Raw genomic sequence first — 19,910 nt, 5'->3', positions numbered from 1 at the left:
TTTGGAGCAAGATTTATGATTTTTTCCCCTTTTCCTCTTTTTGTGAGTGTGTATGTGTATGCTTCTGTGTGAGATTTTGTCTGTATAGCTTTGCTTTCACCATTTGTCCTAGGATTCTGACTGTCTGGTTTTTTTTTTTTACTTAAAAAATTTTTTTTCTTCATAATTATTTTTTATTTTAATAACATTTTATTTTATTTTACTTCTTTCTTTCTCTCTCTCTTTCTTTCTTTCTATTTTTTCTCCCTTTTATTCTGAGCCTTGTGGATGAAAGCCCTTGGTGGTCAAGCCAGGAGTCACTGCTGTGCCTCTGAGGTGGGAGAGCCAACTTTAGGACACTGGTCCACAAGAGACCTCCAAGCTCCATGTAATATCAAATGGTGAAAATCTCCCAGATATCTCCATCTCACCACCAGCACCCAGCTTCACTCAATGACCAGCAAGCTCCAGTGCTGGACACCCTATGCCAAACAACTAGCAAGACAGGAACACAGCCCCATCCATTAGCAGAAAGGCTGCCTAAAATCATAAGGCTACAGACACCCCAAAACACACCACCAGATGTGGACCTGCCCACCAGGAAGACAAGATCCAGCCTCATCCACCAGAACACAGGCACTAGTCCCCTCCACCAGGAAACCTACACAACCCACTGAACCAACCTTAGCCACTGGGGACAGACACCAAAAACAACAGGAACTACGAACCTGCAGCCTGCGAAAAGGAGACCCCAAACACAGTAGGATAAGCAAAATGAAAAGACAGAAAAACACACAGCAGATGAAGGAGCAAGGTAAAAACACACCAGACCTAACAAATGAAGAGGAAATAGGCAGTCTACCTGAAAAAGAATTCAGAATAATGATAGTAAAGATGATCCAAAATCTTGGAAATAGAATAGAGAAAATGCAAGAAACATTTAACAAGGACCTAGAAGAACTAAAGAGGAAACAAGCAATGATGAACACAATAAATGAAATTAAAAATACTCTAGAAGGGATCAATAGTAGAATAACTGAGGCAGAAGAACGGATAAGTGACCTGGAAGATAAAATAGTGGAAATAACTACTGCAGAGCAGAATAAAGAAAAAAGAATGAAAAGAACTGAGGACAGTCTCAGAGACCTCTGGGACAACATTAAACACACCAACATTCGAATTATAGGGGTCCCAGAAGAAGAAGAGAAAAAGAAAGGGACTGAGAAAATATTTGAAGAGATTACAGTTGAAAACTTCCCTAATATGGGAAAGGAAATTGTTAATCAAGTCCAGGAAGCGCAGAGAGTCCCATACAGGATAAATCCAAGGAGAAACACGCCAAGACACATATTAATCAAACTGTCAAATATTAAATACAAAGAAAACATATTAAAAGCAGCAAGGGAAAAACAACAAATAACACACAAGGGAATCCCCATAAGGTTAACAGCTGATCTTTCAGCAGAAACTCTGCAAGCCAGAAGGGAGTGGCAGGACATATTTAAAGTGATGAAGGAGAGAAACCTACAACCAAGATTACTCTACCCAGCAAGGATCTCATTCACATTTGATGGAGAAACTAAAACCTTTACAGACAAGAAAAAGTTGAGAGTTCAGCACCGCCAAACCAGCTTTACAACAAATGCTAAAGGAACTTCTCTAGGCAAGAAACACAAGAAAAGGAAAAGACCTACAATAACAAACCCAAAACAATTAAGAAAATGGGAATAGGAACATACATATCGATAATTACCTTAAATGTAAATGGATTAAATGCTCCCACCAAAAGACACAGACTGGCTGAATGGATACAAAAACAAGACCCGTATATATGCTGTCTACAGGAGACCCACTTCAGACCTAGAGACACATACAGACTGAAAGTGAGGGGATGGAAAAAGATATTCCATGCAAATGGAAATCAGAAGAAAGCTGGAGTAGCAATTCTCGTATCAGACAAAATAGACTTTAAAATAAAGACTATTAGAAGAGACAAAGAACACTACATAATGATCAACGGATCGATCCAAGAAGAAGATATAACAATTGTAAATATTTATGCACCCAACATAGGAGCACCTCAACACATAAGGCAAATGCTAACAGCCATAAAAGGGGAAATCGACAGTAACACAATCATAGTAGGAGACTTTAACAAAGAACTGAAGGAGACCATGCGTAAAGAATTAAAGTATGCTGACACTACCACACCAAGTAGAGAATATCAATAAAGAGACAGAAATGACTTAAAAAGAACCTAATGAGAAGTTCTGGAATTGAAAAATATCATAACCAAAATAAAAAAGTTTACTAGGGACACTCAATGGTAGATTTGAACTGACAGAGGAAAGACTCAGTGCACTTGAAGACAGAATGATAGAGATTATGCAATCTGAAAAACAAACAGAAAAAAGAAGAAGAAAAAAAAATAGAACAGAGCACCCACCAAATGTGAGGACGTACTGAGTGGACCAACATAAGCATAGTGAGAGTACCAGGATGAGAAGAGAAAGAAAGAAGCAGAGAAAATACTGGAAGTAATAATGACTTAAAACATCCCAAATTTGGTAAAAAAAAAAGTCTACACACCTGACAAGCTCAATAAACCACAAGTAAGAAAAAAGGAACAAGATTCACACCCAGACACATCATAGTTAAAATTCTGAAAGACAAAGACAGAAAGAAACTCTTGAAGTCAGCAAGAGAAAAATGACTTAACCAGAACAACCGAACTCAAATAATATTAACAGCTGACTTCTAATCAGAAAACATGGAGGACAGAAGACAATGGGGGTCACACATTCAAAGTGTTGAAAGAAAACTGTCAACCAAGAATCTTATATTCAACAAACTATTTTGAAAATGAAGGTGAAATAAAGACATTCTGAGATAAACAAAAACAGGAAAATTCATTGCTAGCTGACCTGCCTCACAGGAAACACTAAAGGAAGATTGTCAGGTTGAAAGCAAGTGACACCAGAGAGTAATTCAAATCCACATGAAAAAACAAAAAGCACCAACAAAGGTAATTACATAGGGAATTGTAAAAGACAGTATAATTACCTATTTGTTCTCTTTTCTTCTCTTATCTGATTTAAATAGCAATTTTATAAAGTAATATGTATATAATTGTATTGTTGGGCCTATAATATATAGAAATGTAACATACTTAACAATAGCTGTGCAAAGAGGCATAAAGAAATGAAGAGAACCAGAAATAGAAAATAAAAAGGTTAAAATGGTAAACTCTAAATAGATACTTGCTCACCTTTCTTCTCTCAACTTCTTTAAAAGACACAAAATTCTATCAAAGGATACCTATAAAAATGCATTCTTGGGGTTGCCACATATATGGACTTAATATGTATAATAAATAACACAAAGAGGGGAGGAGGGAATAGATCTATACAGAAATATAGAGATTTAGTATAAATCCGAAGCACATACTGATACTAGGGCAATCACTATAAACAATAACTGAAAAAATATATAGCAAAAGCAAAACAAGGGAGTTAAGATGGTACACTAGAAAATACCCACTCAAAAGAGAAGATGACAGCAAAGGAAAAAGAGAGAAATAGAGATATGAGACTTATAGAAGGCAAACACCAAAGTGGCAGAGGTAAATTCTGCCTTAGCAGTAATTACATTAAATGTGAATGGATTAAACAACCTGGTGAACAGGTAGAGATTGGCAGAACGAACAAAATAACATGATCCAACTATATGCTGCATGCAAGAGACACATTTTAGATCCAAAGATTCAAATAGGTTGAAAGTGAAAGGATGGAAATGATACACTATGTGAACGGGAACCAAAAGAGAACTGGAGTTGGCTGTACTAATATCAGACCAAATAGACTTTAAGACAAAATTGTTACTAGAGACAATGAGGGACACTCCGTACTAATAAAAAGGGTCTATCCATCACGGAGATACAACAGTTATAAACATATATGCACCTAGAAACAGAGCCTGCAAATACATGAAATTAAAACTGACAGAAATGGAAGTGAGAAATAGACAATGTTAACAATGATAGTTGGAGACTTCAACACAGCAGATGGCAGAAGATTGGAGAGAGTGTGGAAGCCTTGAACAGACTATAAATCAACCAGGCGTAACAGACACACACGAAACTCACCACACAGCAACAGCAGAGCTACACGCCCTTTTCAAGTGAATTCACAGACCAGATGCTATGCCATAAAACAGGGCTCAATAAATCTGAAAGGACTGAAAATATACAAAGTATGTTCTTTGACCACAATGGAATAAAATTAAAAATCAGTAACAGAAGAAGATTTGAGAAGCTCATAAATCTGAGGAAACTAAAACACACACATCTAAATAACCAATATGGCGAATGGGTGACTTGTGTGGTATGTGAATTACATCTCAGTCTGGTTGTTTAAAAGATGTGGTTGAAAGGAAATGTTCCCATTGGAGCTGGCACTTCCAAGATCCCTCTGTTGGGATCCCACGCATCTGCCTACAACTCTCCCAAATCGTAAGGGTCAATGTCGGGACCCAGCAAGATTATAGAGCACAGAATTCTGGAAGAAAGATGGGCCTCATCCTATCTACCTGAGAACCCAGGAGCACACAGAGAGCCCAGACACGCGAATTCTTAGCCTGGACTCCACGGGGCCTTCACTGGAGGCGACCACCACAGGCTTCAGGGGGGCCTGGAGCCCCAGATTCAAGGTGAAAATCCTGGGTGGAGAGGGCATCCACACCTTTGATCAACTTTCTTGAACCAAAAAGCATTAGGACCCAAAAAGCATCTGTGGGAATCAGAGAAGGAACCCCTTCCTCCAGGCACAGGGCTTGCCAAGGCCCCTCCTTCACTCAGCCACATGTCCCGGGGTTAGTTACCACAGCTCAGCTCTGCACAGCAGGTCTGGCAGGAGAGACAGAACTGCGAGCCCGAGGCCCATCAGTGTGTGTCTGGGGAAGATGTTCAAAAGCCTCGTCAAGGGCTTCCCTGGTGGCGCAGTGGTTGAGAGTCCGCCTGCCGATGCAGGGGACGCGGGTTCGTGCCCCGGTCAGGGAAGATCCCACGTGCCGCGGAGCGGCTGTGCCCGTGAGCCATGGCCGCTGAGCCTGTGCGTCCGGAGCCTGTGCTCCGCGACGGGAGAGGCCACGGCGGTGAGAGGCCCGTGCACCACACGTACACACACACACACACACACACAAAGTCTCGTCAAGCCTCGGCTCTGATCTATTACGTGAGGATCTGAACCACCTCCTGGCAGGACGTACTGTGGATTCCACGTCCCTCTCCTCCCCTCCCCCGCGTCGTCCTCCCTCCCTGCCTTCTTCCCCCACGTGTGTACACGTGTATGCACTTAGGAATGCGTGTACGTGTGCACGTATGCATGTGTGTATAAGCCTAGCTCAGTGCCTGCACGCATTTAATAATCCTCCATGCAAATCAGCTGAAATCTGAATCTCAAAACACCCACGTGTGTGAGAGGAGAAACAGACTGAATGCCTCCCAGCAACCCATTCTGAGAAGGCTTTCATGAACAAAGAGTCCAGAACTGATGAATCCAGTCCTGGCAGCGCTGGGAGTGGCCACAGGTGCCTGGGAGTTGGGCTGCAGGAGATGGTGAGGGCGGGGGTCAGTAAGCTCTGGACACATTCATGGGGGGGGGGGGGGTTGCGCGGGTGCGCGTCCAGCCTCAGCACCTGCACGTGGGACGACCTTGGCCTCAGGCTTGTTGTGTGAACAAGGACGAGAACCGCTCTACCTCGCAGGGCTGGTGTGAGCGTTGAACGAGCGTGCCCGGCCCAGAGCAGGCACCCAATTAGTTCTCAGCACACGCGGAACCGTGAAGAGCGCAGCCTGCAGAGCTAATGCCCAGTCACTGTGAACACCACCCGTGAGGCCTGACGGTCTAAGAGCCGCAGGCCCAGGAACCGAGGACAGATCAAGGCACGTGCTGGTGACTGTCTCTCATCGCTGCCCCTTCCCAGTGAGCTGCTTTTGGTACAAGCTGCGGCTTCCTTATCAGGAAGGGGCAGGTCGGTGTCTGCAGCTTTTCACTTGAAAATCTACAGCCCCTCAACCGTAGACAAATGTTCCTTCTGAACGTGTGCAGTGCTGCTTTTGCTGTTTTCCCCGTGCCCACGGCTACGGTTCTGACGGGGGACCCGGCGTCCTTGTCAACAGAGCACATGGGGCCGACGGAGCGAGCTGGTGCCACCCTGCCATGCCCCTGCTGTCCCGGTCCCACAGTGAGCTCATACACAAGCCACAATTTAAAAGAAGCCGTTCTATTGAGCCTCAGGGCTCAATAAGGCCTGAATTCAGATCAGAATGAAGGTGAGACTTATTTTAGATTAAATATTGATTTAGAGTATGAACGCCAAGGGGTGGGGCGGGCCTGCGTGTCCATCAAAGAGCTTGGTGAATTTCATCCCTGTCAAGGCTCAGCACCGCTGAAACCAAACAGTCCAGGACTGACCGGGCCCCAGCTCTCTACCGGCTGCTTCAACTGGTTTTGTTCGTGAACGTGAGAGACTGACTGGGGCGCTTGTGGGGGAAGCGGGGCCCCTCCTGGAGACGCCGCCACGGCTGCCTCCAGGGAATGCCCCCCGCCCACCCCCGACGGAGGCCTCACCCAGGACTCGCTCAGCTCCACGGAAAGTGCCCAGGCGCAAAGGAGGCCTGAGACGTGCAGGGCAGAGTCCCGGGGGTCTCGGCTGGAGGCTGACAGCCCCTCGGGGCGTGGTCTCCCTGGTCCCAGGGCTCCCGTGCTGCTCACCTGACCCTGTTAACTGACCCAGCGACGCTGTGACCACAGTCCCCTCTTGAGCAAAAGGAGGCAGGCAGGGAGGCTGGCGGGAGGGGAAGCCACCACCCGGGGTGGGGGTCCCAGGCAGTACCAGTCGGGCAGGCTCGGGGCCCCCCTTACCCAGCCGGGGTCTAGAGGCCACCAAGTTCCACGGTGACCTCCAGAAAACTCTGGGTCTCTTTCTGAAAACAAAATGGAACGAGGATGGTTTGCGGATCTGACGTCCACTTTGGGCGAGTGACTGACCTAGGAGCCAGCCTCGAGCCACGGACCTGGGGGCCAGAGACGAGCGAGGACCTTCCTCGTCGGGGAAGGGGAGCCGCTTGTCCCGGCTCTGCCTGCCCTGTGCGGTCACGGGGCCCCCGGGGAGGGTGGGGGCCCCGTGGAACAGGCACCCACCTCAGACTCCGTGGCGTCCCCTGACTTCTCCTGGAGGGTCGCGCCCTCGGTCAGCGCGGCACCGTTGTACTTGTTGCAGATGTCCTCATCTGAGTAGTGTAGCCCGCCGGGGCTGGGCCGAGGCGGGGACCTGGGCGGGACGGGGACACCAGTTACCCCCCGACTGAGGCCTCCCGACCCACCCTCTGGCCTGCTTCGAGGCTGAGTGGGAGAAACCCGCCGCCTCTGGTGCCATTTTGGCCCCCAATGCGAACAACTCGCAGTCCCCCTGCGGCTTCGCGTGATGCCTGCCCCGTCTGGGGCCGGGAGATCTCGCGAGACCGCGTCCCTGCACCTGAGACCCGCCCTCTTCTTCTGTCTCTGGAAATGTCTTTACAACATCCCTAACTCCCCACCACGCTGCCCCCCCCACCCCGGCTCGGCGCTGCCCCACTGGGGGGCCCGTGGGCGTGGGCCCGGCCGAGCGGGTCGTCAGGGGGAGGCAGCGCCGGGGGCTGGAGCTGTCGCAGCCCTACCTCGTCCCGTTCTTCTTCGAGAAGGTGTTCTTCACGTTGAGGTGGCGGCTGCTGAGCTCCAAGGTAGCAAATCCCCCGTTGTCCAGGGTCACGGACTCCTCCATGTTGGAGATGCTCTTACCTAAAGCCGGACGGGGAAACGAGCACAGATGCTTCAGCAAGCTGCTCCCCGATGGCCTGCTGGACGGAGCCCGGGGCCGGGCCGGCCTGCGTCAGCCCACCAGACAGGCAGAGTCAGGCTGCGGAGAGAGGCTGCACGTCAACCCCGCAGCAAAATGGCGTTCGCAGTTTGGTGTTTATTCTTCTTGGCACCAAACTCCGAGTATTTTGATCCGTATTTTGTTAAAGAGCACTCAGAACACGTGAACTCTGTAAGCCATTGAGGACATTAAAGATTCAATACATTTCAAAATAAAAGCCTCACAGTCCTAGAACAAGACAGCAAGTGGAGAGTAACTGTATAAGGGGTGATAGCTAGAGGGTGCAGGGTTTCTTTCCGCGGTCATGAAAATGCTCCAAAGCTGACCGTGGTGATGATGGTCACACGTGTCTGTGAATGTAACTGAAAACCACTTAAAATAAGTCTATAAATACATATCAAAACATACTCTAAAATACATCAGCCGGCCAAAGTTACAAGTAACTCGAGGACAGGAAGAGGTCCCGGTGGCTCCGACCTCGTCTGGCATGAGAGTTGGTGTGTCCTCACAGCTGTCCCTCTGCTCGGGCTGGTCTACCCGCCTTCTCCCTCCCCGACCTTGGGAGCCCCTCCCCCAGCCATCTTCCTGACTTATCACGCACCCCCTCCTTCAGGTCACAGCTCAAGGGTCGTGAGACCAGAGAGAACTTTCGGACCCTGAAGTCTTCGCCCTGTGTTTTTTCTCTCCGTGGTGCCGTCACCACGTCTGCATTTTTCCTGTGCTGGCTTGTTCTCTGTGGTCATCTGTCTGTCTTCCTTACCGGACTATAAACTCTTGGAGCACAGACCCAGTTATGCTCGCACAATTACGCTCTTAGTTACGTCCCAGGCCCCGGGACGCTGCCCGAGCACACACCGGGGGCTCCCCGTGTGTCTGTAAAATTCATCAGCCTTTCTAAACCGCAAGGGTCCTCTCTGCTGGGGATCCCACAGCCCTCACCTCACCTTAACGTACTGCTTGTGTGCAACGGGGAAAAGCCAGCAGAACACACAGAGTGGTGAATGCAAGATGAAGCTGCTTGCGAGTAGGGATTTGGGTTGATGGGAGGGGAGCAGGTGGAAACCGTGATCGGAAGGGGACTCTGACGTCGTACGAGGCGGCATGGTCACGCAGCAGGGTTAGAACGAGGCTGCAGCGGCAAAGGTTTAGGTTCTGTGCGTCTCCTGGGCAGGCAGGGGGACATGCTGGTAGACAAGTGTTTCTTTTCTTTTTTCTTTCCCCCTGGGCGTCAATGATGACGTTAAATTAATGCTCCAGGGTGAGGCTGAGTATCAGAAGCTGCAGGTCAGATCGGACTTTTCAGGTCTGTTTCCCAGATGGAGAAGGAGAGTGAAAGCGGGGAGATTTTCTCTGCACCAGACATAGGATTCTGGAATAGCATTAACTCAGTAAAATGACATGCCATTCATACACCGTAAATCCCGTAGGAATAAAATCTGATTTACGGACACTTGTTAGAAGTGAATGTATACAGAAAAAAATAAATCCTTTCTTGGAGGGATGAATGGCTTAATGTTACAAAAGCAAACGGCAGGCACGTCAGGTGCCTGGTTTTATGAACCCTTTTGGTGCCGTGACAATGGTGCTGGGGGCTGGGGTTGGGGGATCTGCTGGCCCCCGCTTCACAGAGGTATCAGAGTGTTCCCAGCACCCCGTAAGGTTCCCTCACGGACCCTCGCTGCTTATACTTCTCCACTAAGAACACCCACCATCCTGCCTTCTAGAAACATCCATTCATTAGGTTGTTCCTGACCTTTCTGCAAACGGAGTCACACTGTATGGGCTCTTTTGCGGTCGGCTTTGCCCAAGTCTGTCCATTTCTCTAATGACGGTGACTCCTTTAGCAACGGACGCTTGCACCTACTACACGCCACGCCAGGCTGTGCTGGGAACACCGGGGACCCAGCCCACAGAGGGCTCAGAGCTGCGATGCGGGACCTAAGGCAGGTGCTCACCCTGTGTTAGTGAGAAGCGCTGGGCCACAGACACGATTCTGTACCATCCCCGAGCCACACCGAATGCCTGAGACGTGCCCCACTCACTGTCCTCGTGATACTGGAGTGAGATTTTTCATCTGTTTAACGCTTTCCACTCTCTAATCATCGCTTAACAAAATACGCCTGCATTTGAGCAACAGTGCAGATGAGGAAACAGACTCACAGAGGCCAAATGACCCAGAGGCCCACTTGAGGGCGGAGCTGGGACAGAATCTGGTGGCCGAGGTCCAGAGCTCCTGTTTCCCTGCACCCGCTGCCTCCGAAGGGATGTCTGTTGTGCCTGTTTCATCGAATGAAATGGAATGTGGATGTGGGCACCCCGGATCCAGGAGGGAAGCCCCAAACATTTCAGCTCCAGAGTTCCCCCGTGGGGAGACGGGGAAAGGCAGGCGCTGTCCCACCTGGGCCGCAGCTCCCGTACTTCTTGTTCTGGCCGTGCAGGACCAGGGTGAACGCCACCAGCAGGATGCCGAGCAGGCTGGACAGCGCCATCACCAGGAGGAACCACCACTGCTCGTAGAACGGGGCCTCCACCTGAGCTGAAGGGCGACAGGGTGCACGGTCACGTGGGACAGAAACTCAGTCCCTGCCGTGAGCGGGGGAGGGGAGGGCTCGAGGGGCAGCCCCAGGCACGGGGAGGGTAAAACCCCCTGCCTGGGCTGGGTTGTCACGGGTAGACCGACCCAGAGACAAGGCTCTGGTTCCACCGTCTCTTTTGGGCCCAGGGTCCTGTCACCACCTGACCCCCCCCGCCCCCCGCCCCCCGCCGCTCCCACCCCAGAGACTTCACTGTCCTGGACCCTGGCCATCGTGTTTATATCCTCTCAATTTCATCTGCTTACAAATGTCGTCTGGGTTAAAGGGAGGGAGGAACAAAAGCGCCTGGGTTTGCTCGTCTCTCCCAGTGCCGGGGCTTCCCTCCCAGACAGCCCCCAAGTCCCCCGGCCACCTCCATCCCCGCTGCCACCCCCCGGGGCCACCACCACCGCTGCCCGGGCCACCGGAACCACTGCTCAACTATGTCGCCTCTTCCCGTTGTGCTCAAACCCTTGACATCACAGAGAGCGTTCTCAGGTGGGAAGTCGGCCCCTCCTAAAAGGCCTCAGTGCTGCCCCTACTGGCTTCGGGGTGCGGTCGGTCTAAGCCTGGGAACCCCGTGACCCGAGCCCTGCCCATGCCGAGCACTGGACCCTTCCACACCTGCCCGCGAACCTCTGCTTGCACCCTCCGGCTGGGTGGGCCTGCCTGACTACCTGTCAGCCTCCTCCGCTGCATCCGGGCCCCCAGCCCCGGAGGCTGGGCTGTGTTTTATTTATTTCGATCCTCCCGCAAAACTGAGCCGAACAACGGGCCCCCCTTAGATAACGTTCTCCCAGAACGAACAGAAAAGGTTTCACTTGAAAGCTGCTTTGAAGAAGGATCGTCTTCCTCATGTTTTATTCTGTTTAGCATTTATTCTGTTTACCCATTTACGAGAAAAATGGGAATTGCTTCTCGGTAGGTGTCGGATGGCCCTGGGGTCCCACTCGCGCCTTCCACGAGCTTCCCTGTTTCAGGGCATCGGACGTGAGGGACGGAACAGGAAGCCCATTACAGGTGGAGCCCAAGGTCTGGCTCCCAGGAGCAGAAACCCCCAGAAAACACCTCTCCCTTATGCTAAATACCTCACTGGATGGATGCGAAGTGTGTGCACCCTGGGAACGAGGGGGACGTCTGCTCTGGATCACGTAACGGCACAGGGAGGCTTGACAGGTGACAGCACTTTAAATCCAAAATACATGAGCCGGATTTCGGGCTGTACGTTAAGTCTTCCATCTAATAAGGCCAACACGTCCAAGCCGACCTCTGGGCAGTGGCGCAGAGCAGGCCTGGGCAGAAAGGCCTGGATTGGGCTACAGGACTCCGGCCCCGGGTCGGGCTCCCCAAGCCCGGTCTGCACAGCGGGGCCTGAGGGGTGCCGGCAGGGGACGGCCTGCTGGCTTCTCGAAACCATGAGATGAGCGGACTGCCGACCAGCTGGAAGCCGAGGCCAGCGCGGGGATGCGATGGATTTCAGAGGAACGGTCCAGCCACGGTGCCCCGTGACCTCAAGGGCCAGATCCGCGTGCTTATGTAGGAACTAGCCTTTGCCACCGGCTGCGCGTGTGCGGAGCTGAAAGCTCTGTGCATTTGGAATTGCTTTCTAGTGATTTCTTGCTCATGGACCGAGGGAGGCGTATCTCGAATTGCTGAACTGGGGTGATGGGTGCTGGGGGTTCCTTATTCTATTCTCTCTACTTCGGGGTGTGTTTACAATTTTCTTAATAAAGATGAAGGAAGCGAGGAAAATTTGACTTTTCTACGGACTGTTCGTTAAACACGCGAGTGGTGCCCGGGTCCTTCCTGCGGCCCCTCTCACTGAGCGCCCCTGGGATTCATGCTGCTCCTAGACCAGGGGCCTGAGCACCCAAGACGCTACCCTTCCCCCAGACTCACGACCAGGAAAGGATGAAGGATGCTTTCAATCTGAACAAGTGCAGTCAGCGGCTTGAACAAATGCGACTGCAGGGAAGGGAAACAGATTTGTCTTGATTGGAAGGAAGGCTCTCGTGGCTTCTGGCCCGGACTTGGCCTGCTCCCTTGTCCAGATGACCTCCAGTGGCCAGCCCTCACTCAACCCCTCTACAGCCCGGCTCGCAATCCTGGCTGCATGGAAGGACCGCTGCGGAGCTAGACAATCATCAAGCCCAGACCTGTGCCCCGGGCGATGCAGTTGCTGTCCAGGGTGGGGCCCTGCGTGGCTGTTTTCTAAGCATTCCCGAGGGGTGACCCTAAGGTGCAGGCGGGGTGGAGACCCGCTTGTCACGCGTACCTGGGACCAACCAGCCTCACCTGCCCTCCCCTCCCCACCCGCTGGTCCTCACTGGGCTCCTCACCCGCTACTTCCTCTGCCTCGTCCCAGGCTCTCCTTCCCTGCAGCCGCCCCCCTGCACCCTTCAAGACCCAGACCCGGGCTCCCTCCTCCGAGAAGCCCTTCCTGATTTTCGGGCAGTCACTTTGACCCCCAGCTGCCACACCCCTTGCCACGTCACTGGTGAGGACAGAGTCTGTCGCCGCTGACACTCGAGCTCTGGGAAAGGGAGCCTGGCCTCCCCGTGTGCTCTGCTCCACCCAGAGCAGGGCGGGGGGCGGGCACCTCCCACTTCAGGCGCAGGGCTCACTGGGGCCCCCGTCGGACACGACCGCGTGTCAAGGTCTAACACACCCCCCGGTGGCCGCTGGGGGCGATCTTTGCTTTTCAAAACCGGCCCGTGGCTCCACAGTGAGGTCGCGTCCCCTCATGGAGGGTCTTGGGCTCCACTCTGCCTGGGAAGCCTCCTCCCCGCGGGGACCCTGCCTGGCTGGAGCTGGTGGCTCCGGTGCTCAGGGAGAGAGAATTCAGAACGGCTGGAGCACAGCGTGGTCGGGAGTGCGGAGCGCGCGGGGCCCGCGCCGTCCTCCCAGCTCCTTGGGAGGCGCGCGCCGGTCCTCCTTCCGTCACCGTGGCTCCAGGTCACCCTCCCTGCCCCCGAAGGAGGGGCATCGCCCCGGGGTTCCTGCAGGGCTCCTACCTGACACGGCAGCAGGGGGGCTGCTGGGCTCCCCGTAGCCCACCTGGTTCACAGCCATCACCCGGAACTCGTAGGTCACTCCTTGCCTGAGCTTGTCCAGGCTGGCGGTGTAGGATGTGGCGCCCCGAGGAATGTCCTTCACAAACATGTCCCACAGGCCTTCATCTGCAGGGCAGCGAGAGCAGAGGTCAGGGCGCCTGCGCGTGGATGCCCACCCTGCCCTCAGCTCCCAGCTCCCTCCCCTGCGGACGGATGTGAGCCGGAGGCCGGGTGAGCTGCGGGGGCCGGGGGCACAGGCAGGAGAGGGGCCTCCCCCCAGTGACCAGACTCTGCTAAGGATGCAAGCTGGGCGGAAGCATTTCCCCCAGTGCTCCCCGGGCCTCTGGTTTCTGACCGGATCTCACCTTTGGTGTAGGGTTCCGGCTGCCTACCGACCACCTCCTGCCACGTGTCCCTAAGCCCACCTTCCAGACTCACCGAGGACACCCGCTGGCCCAGTGGCGCCTGCGCGCACCGGCCACTGACCTGAGTTCTCAGTCCCACTGCTTTCTAACTGGAAACGACAATCCCGCCCGCGGGTCAAGGAGAAAACTTTGAACGACACCTCTTGTGCCGGCCAGCTTGCCAGCCGCGCGGTGACGCTGCCGCGCTGTCCCCACCGCCTGGGGTGGTCGCTGCAGTGTGCTCGGCGCAACTTTCCATAATCGATAACGGGTCGTGTGCTCTCGTGGGGTGAGGGCGCCGAGTGGCAGCTGGCATGGGGGTGCACGTGCTCCGGGACAACCCGGCCGGGGCCTAGTTCCCTCACCCGGGGACCCTGCCTTAACCTGCCAAACCGAACTCCCGAAGTGCCGCCCTTGAGTCTGAGCATCCTTTGGAAGCGCTGCAGCATCAAACCTGCCCTAAGACCAGTAGTTATTTAAGCTATGCCCAGGTGCTACCGAATACAGGTATACATTAAAAAATATACTGCATTTTGAACAGACACCGACACATCTATGTCCATAGAGCATTATTCACAGTAGACAGAAGGTGGAGGCAACGCAGATGTCCATCAACACAGGAATGGATAAAGAAAAGGTGGTCCGTCCATACAATGAAATATGATTCAACCTTAAAAAGGAAGGAAACTGATACCTGCTACAACATGGGTGAACCCAAGGACAGGATGCTCAGTAAGTCAGAAACAAAACGGATAAATACCATATGATTCCACTTACAGGAGGTCCCTAGAGCAAATTCATAGAGACAGAAAGTAGCAGGGTGGGTGCCAGGGGGCGGGGGAGGGGGGTGGGGGGTTAGGGTTTGACGGGGACAGAGATTCAGTCTGGGAAGATGGACAAGTTCTGGAGGTGGTTGGTGGTGATGGTTGCACAACAACGTGGATATACTTAATGCTACTGAACTGTACACCTACAAATGGTTAAAATGGTAAGTTTTATGTTATGTATTTTACCACAATAAAAATACATATTGGATTTCTTTAAGCCCTGACGTGTAGGAAAACATTAATAAAATTGAAACTGAAGCCAGAAAATCAGGTGCAGGGAAAAAGGAAGAAGCTAGACAGCCTTGGTGTGAAGCCTGCCTCATCGCACATTAGCTGTGTGACCTCAGGGAGAGTCCTTAACCTCTCTGTGCCTCGTCTGTAAAACGGTGACAACAAAGGGCACCTACGTCACAGGTGTGTTGTAAGGGTTAAACAAGTTAATATTGATAAAGTGCTTGGTAAGCAGTGCACTCCGTGAGTGTTTGCAAAATAAAATATAAATCCAATCTCTAAGGAGGTCTTTCGGTAAAAAGTGGGCTCAGGGCCCAAAACGTTCATTTGAAATAGTGATCCTTCATGAATTATAAATTCTTCTATAGGCACAGGTTTGCGATCTTTTACAAACAGCAGGAGATCTGGAGAGGAATCTCCATGCACACTTGAATATGCGTACATACGTGCAGACAGCTTTACGGGGGCGGGGGGTTATCTGGAAACCAACCTTACCACACACCTTGGAACACCAGGTATGTTTGAGAGGATCACAGTAAACAGAAAGAGACAGCTAGTGTGTAAGTTGTATTTGCATAGGGTTTAGAGTTTGCACCGGTTCAGCCCTTGTAGTCACAGGTTAATGAAGGAATGGATGTGAATGAGACCTGAAAGGCATAAATCTCCGTACAGGCAAAAAGGGGGTACGACGATTAGCTATTGCTAAATCTTCACACTTATAGTAGTTTCTCACCAAGCTACCCATTACCCCTAATAATGTCCAAATGGCAAGTCATGGCTTAAGCCTTTCTTTCCTTCTAAAAATATTAAGGTTTACACTCGTGACTGTCATATGTGATTTATTTCTGGTTTGGCAAGAATGATCGGGGAATAATAGGCACGGAGGGTGCGTTTTCTCTGCACGTGCCACTCCCTCTGCCTGAAGTCCCCGGCGTGGTGGCGGGCATCCTTCCCCTCTGCCCCCTCTCACTCATCCACGCATTCGATCCACAAATACTTAATGCTCCCCCTCTTCCGTCAGGCCCTGTTCCAGCCAACAGGGGATCAGATGAGATTTCTGTTCTCAGTGGGCTGTTTATAAGTCTATGGGGGAGGGGGGTGATGGAGGAAAATCAACAAGCTCATTGCACCCTTTCAGACTCATCTTTCTGAGGCCAGCCTTGACCCTCTCCTACACCCCTTCTGCCAATGGGCCTCCAGAACACTTCTTCACATCTACCTGTCTGTTTAAAGCCATTGAAATTAAGGGACTTACGAGTGCGAAAGGCATTCCCAGACCATCTGCAGCAGGCCCGAACACTGCTGCAGTGGGTTCTCTGGATGGCTTCTACACTACTGTTTCTGTAATGCTTTCCTGCTACTGAAGAAGAAGAATTACTTCCCCTGCCTCTACTGTCACCTAAAGTCCACCTTTTATTTTAAGCGCTCTGTCACAGCTCCAGGAATTACGTGCATTTTTCATAAAAACATTTAAAAATTTTGATACAGAATCTCAACACACGATTTACTTCACACTGAAAAGCGCTGCGAGGGGAGGAGTCATACCAAGAGAATTTCCTTCTGAAGGAAGTTCGCACTTTTATTCTGCTTAATTCTGCCTTTCCAAAATTAACATACGCAGCATTTCGGGCTGCACTTGTGATTCCCCGGGCCGTTCATCCACACTAATATTCACACCGCGATCACGGCAGGCAGGAAACCCTGGCGGCTGCCGGAGCACCCGCTCTGTCTCCCCACTGTGCATCGTTTTCCTCGCTTGTATTATGTTGTTAAATATCTCAATAAATCAATGATGGAGAAAAGTATGTCTACAAATTAGGGGGAAAAATAACATTACAGAACTATTAAGCATAATGAGATTTGTGCAAGTGATTTTCCACGCACCAGGATAATCCCCGGGCCTGGACTTACATTCTCAATCAATACTTGAGGGGAGTGCGGGCGCTTGTGTTTTTCTGGGGATGCGTTCAGCCGGCTGTCAGACTCCAGGCGAGGTCACCCTGCCGGGTACTCAGCAGACCCCAGCCTGCTTTCCCTCCCCACTGGGGGCGCTCCTACCCCTACATCACCCCCGTGTGGGGAACTCGTGATTGGCCCGAGGAGAGCAGTCGCTCGTGTTTCCCAAAGCCACATCCCTGGATGGCCGATGCCAGAGGTCTGAGGACCAGCCCTGCGGGCGGTGCCAGGACTTCGACCTTCCTGGGAGTCACGTCGACCTTCAGGCCAGGGCCTCTTGATGTCTGTGGCGGGGTGTCCGTGGCATCTGGCTGGGCTCGGTTCCCCTTCTTGGACTCCCAGCACCTTCTCGGCCTCTCCTTACTGTGACACTGCTGGGAAAACGCCACCTCGAGGTATGAAGGTGGGGGAACCGTGGAGAAACACACGTGGCAGAATGCTGCTCGATAAGCCGCACTCCGGTCACACACCTCCACCCCTGCCGGGCTCGGAAGGAAAGCTGCGTGAGGGTCCACACACGCACGTGCGTCCCACTGGCTGCTTTTCCTTTGAAGATATAAGCTCTCGGTCCTGGCTGCCCTGTGGCAGTATTTGTTTACTAAAAAAGGAGAACGGCTAACACTGAATTTCCTCGAGGAGAGCAAGCACCTCCAGTCCACACGGGTCACTGCCCCGACCGCACTTGTTTCTCGCGCTTGGCGCAAGGCAGCTTCTCTCCTGCGGGGCCAGCACCTTGCCGCCCAGGCCCATCTGCTCCCGGCCATGCCCTCGTAACTGGGGAGCAGGGACAGCGCCCTCCCAAATCCCAGGGTCCACGCTCCACTTACCCTGCCGACGCCCAGAAGCGTGTGTCTATGGCAGGTTTCAAGGCAGACGCCAAGAAAGACGTTTGACCTCGTGGACAACCCAGCAGGGTCTCCACGCTGAGTGAAACTGTCATTCACGGCCCAAGGGTTCTGGTTCCACTAAACTCATAACCAGCGCCATGACGTCGGCTTGCAGCTCCGAGCCTGGGAGCTGCTTATGTCTTAAACGCTGCCATTTCTCTTGGTGTAACTGGGCTGGGTCGGAAATTGAGCTGAAACAGGTGGGGCTTACACCCGAGGCTAAATACATCTGATGATAAAATAATTGTATGTTATCCGATCCTTGTTGAAGGCAGGACACCAATGAGATGAACGCAAAGGATGGCCTGGGACCAGGACCCAGCCCAGAGAGAAACAGCTGCAGAGCCTGACAGGCTGTCAACTCGGGGCGGGGGGCGGGGGGGGGGGGGTCATACAGGAGAGAAGAAGTGAACACAGGCCAGTGACAGAGTCAGAACTGCAGCTGCAGCCCTTGGGCTGAGGCGCTGACTTGGCAAGTTCCATGGATTTTAAACCTTCTGAAAAGCACTGATTGTTTTTCTTTGTTCAGTTGAAAAGTCCCGCAGGCAAAGATCAGAAGCGGACAGAGCGAGTGGGGAGGGGCCTGGGGGGCCCCCAGGAGGACCGCAAGTGGGCAGGGAGGGGCCCACGGGGACAGGGGCCCTGCTCCATGTAACCCCCTCTCCTCTCTGGGCTAAACACATTACACGTGAAAAAAGCAACACAATGTCTGCCCTGCGTTGGGTACATCCTAAATACGTATTTCACGGCTGCTGTGGAGAGGAAAATAAGTTCCTTCAGTGCCATTCTGGTCTATTGTGTAAATATGTAAATTAGGATTCCTGATCTATACAGTAAAATGCCTCGGGACAATTTGTGTAAATAAATCATCTGCCCACTGCATAGTTTCCACTGCCTTCCTGGGAGCTTAGCAACACCAACTGGGAGGAAACCTTCACCCAGCCGGAGAAATGAACCTTCGGCAAGGCCGCGTCCACACTCGCTGACTGCCCTTCTCCAGGAGTGACGGGGGTGTGTGTCCTAGTCCGATGTGAATTTCACCAGCTGCCGTTCAATTGGGTGTTTTCACGTTAGGGCACCTGCAGAATTTGCAGGGGTTCAAGTGAAGATGCACAAAGCTGCAGGGCCACCTGCCCGGGCCGCTGGAGCCTGCTGGCCACCGTCCCCGTGCCAGCCAAGCGGACGAGCTCCATGCCTTCCAAGGGCAAGATGCAGATGAGGCCTGGTGGGGAGATGGCAGGCAGCCTGGGGCCCCCAGGGCCACCCAACAAAGGGGCTCAGTCTTTCCAGACGCCCGCGGTGACGGGAACCCGGGCGGCCCCCTATTAAAAACTACCCCTCCCAGGGCCCAACACCACTACCAAGCTCCCTTCAGACACCGCTGCCCTGCCCGGAGAGGGTGTCGCCAAAGAGCCTCGGGGAGAGAGCGAGACGATGCAGCGTTTACTGGTCTGTGTAATGAGGCCTGTAATAGATGACAGCTGAGATCCGAAGCCCAAGGTACTGGCAGGGTGTTTAAATATTGACAATCCGTAAATGCATTTCATCTGACTCCAAGCAGGCCTCCGTTAAGGGGGGAGGGCGGGGGGGGGGGGCGAGGGCGTCTCTCTCAACTTTCAGCGGCTGGACGGTGAGGCCGGCGGGCTGCTCTGGCCCAGTCGAAATCGCTGGCAACCTGCTCTCCAATGTTGAGAAAGTGAAGCGGAACCCTCGGGGCTCGCTGGAAACGACAGCGTCCTCCGGGTCAGCTTCCTGGCATGTCTTGGTCCCCGTGGGTCAGCTTCCACCTTCTGGTGGTGATCCGGGGAGTCAGACCGCCAGCTGCCGGCAGAAGGCTCGTGTCTGGGCGAGGCCCTCGGGTGTGGGGCGCCACCCCATTAGTGCTGCATCACCTTCCAGACTCCCTGAAGCTGCCCTTGTGACCACCAAGCACCCCGTTTCCTTCATCACAGCAGGTGGATGAGCGGCGCAGCACGAGGGGAAGTGAACCAGCTCCCCAGGGAGCCTGAGAACGCACCCTCCAACCCCGGGGCGGCCCGAGTGCTCACTAGGGCTAGGATTCCCGCGCGCCTGCGTCTGGCTG

The 19,910-nt window shown here is 52.6% G+C and overlaps 1 protein-coding gene across 1 annotated transcript in view; it reads right to left on the bottom strand.

Annotated features, from left to right (window-relative positions):
• SDK1 (sidekick cell adhesion molecule 1) overlaps positions 1 to 19,910 on the bottom strand; it is a 539,765-nt gene that overhangs the window by 8,150 nt on the left and 511,705 nt on the right. Inside the window, exons 41-44 of the mRNA XM_065892294.1 lie at positions 13,484 to 13,648; positions 10,295 to 10,432; positions 7,697 to 7,817; positions 7,182 to 7,311 (exon numbers count right to left, since the gene is read on the bottom strand). Of these exons, the coding sequence (XP_065748366.1) occupies positions 7,182 to 7,311; positions 7,697 to 7,817; positions 10,295 to 10,432; positions 13,484 to 13,648 (554 nt within the window). The remainder of the gene's footprint in view (positions 1 to 7,181; positions 7,312 to 7,696; positions 7,818 to 10,294; positions 10,433 to 13,483; positions 13,649 to 19,910) is intronic.

This window comes from Phocoena phocoena, chromosome 15 (assembly GCF_963924675.1).
Source record: "Phocoena phocoena chromosome 15, mPhoPho1.1, whole genome shotgun sequence".
Lineage (NCBI taxonomy): Eukaryota > Metazoa > Chordata > Mammalia > Artiodactyla > Phocoenidae > Phocoena > Phocoena phocoena.
The sequence above is the reverse complement of the archived record's forward strand: the minus strand, read 5'-3'. Positions and strand labels throughout refer to the sequence as shown.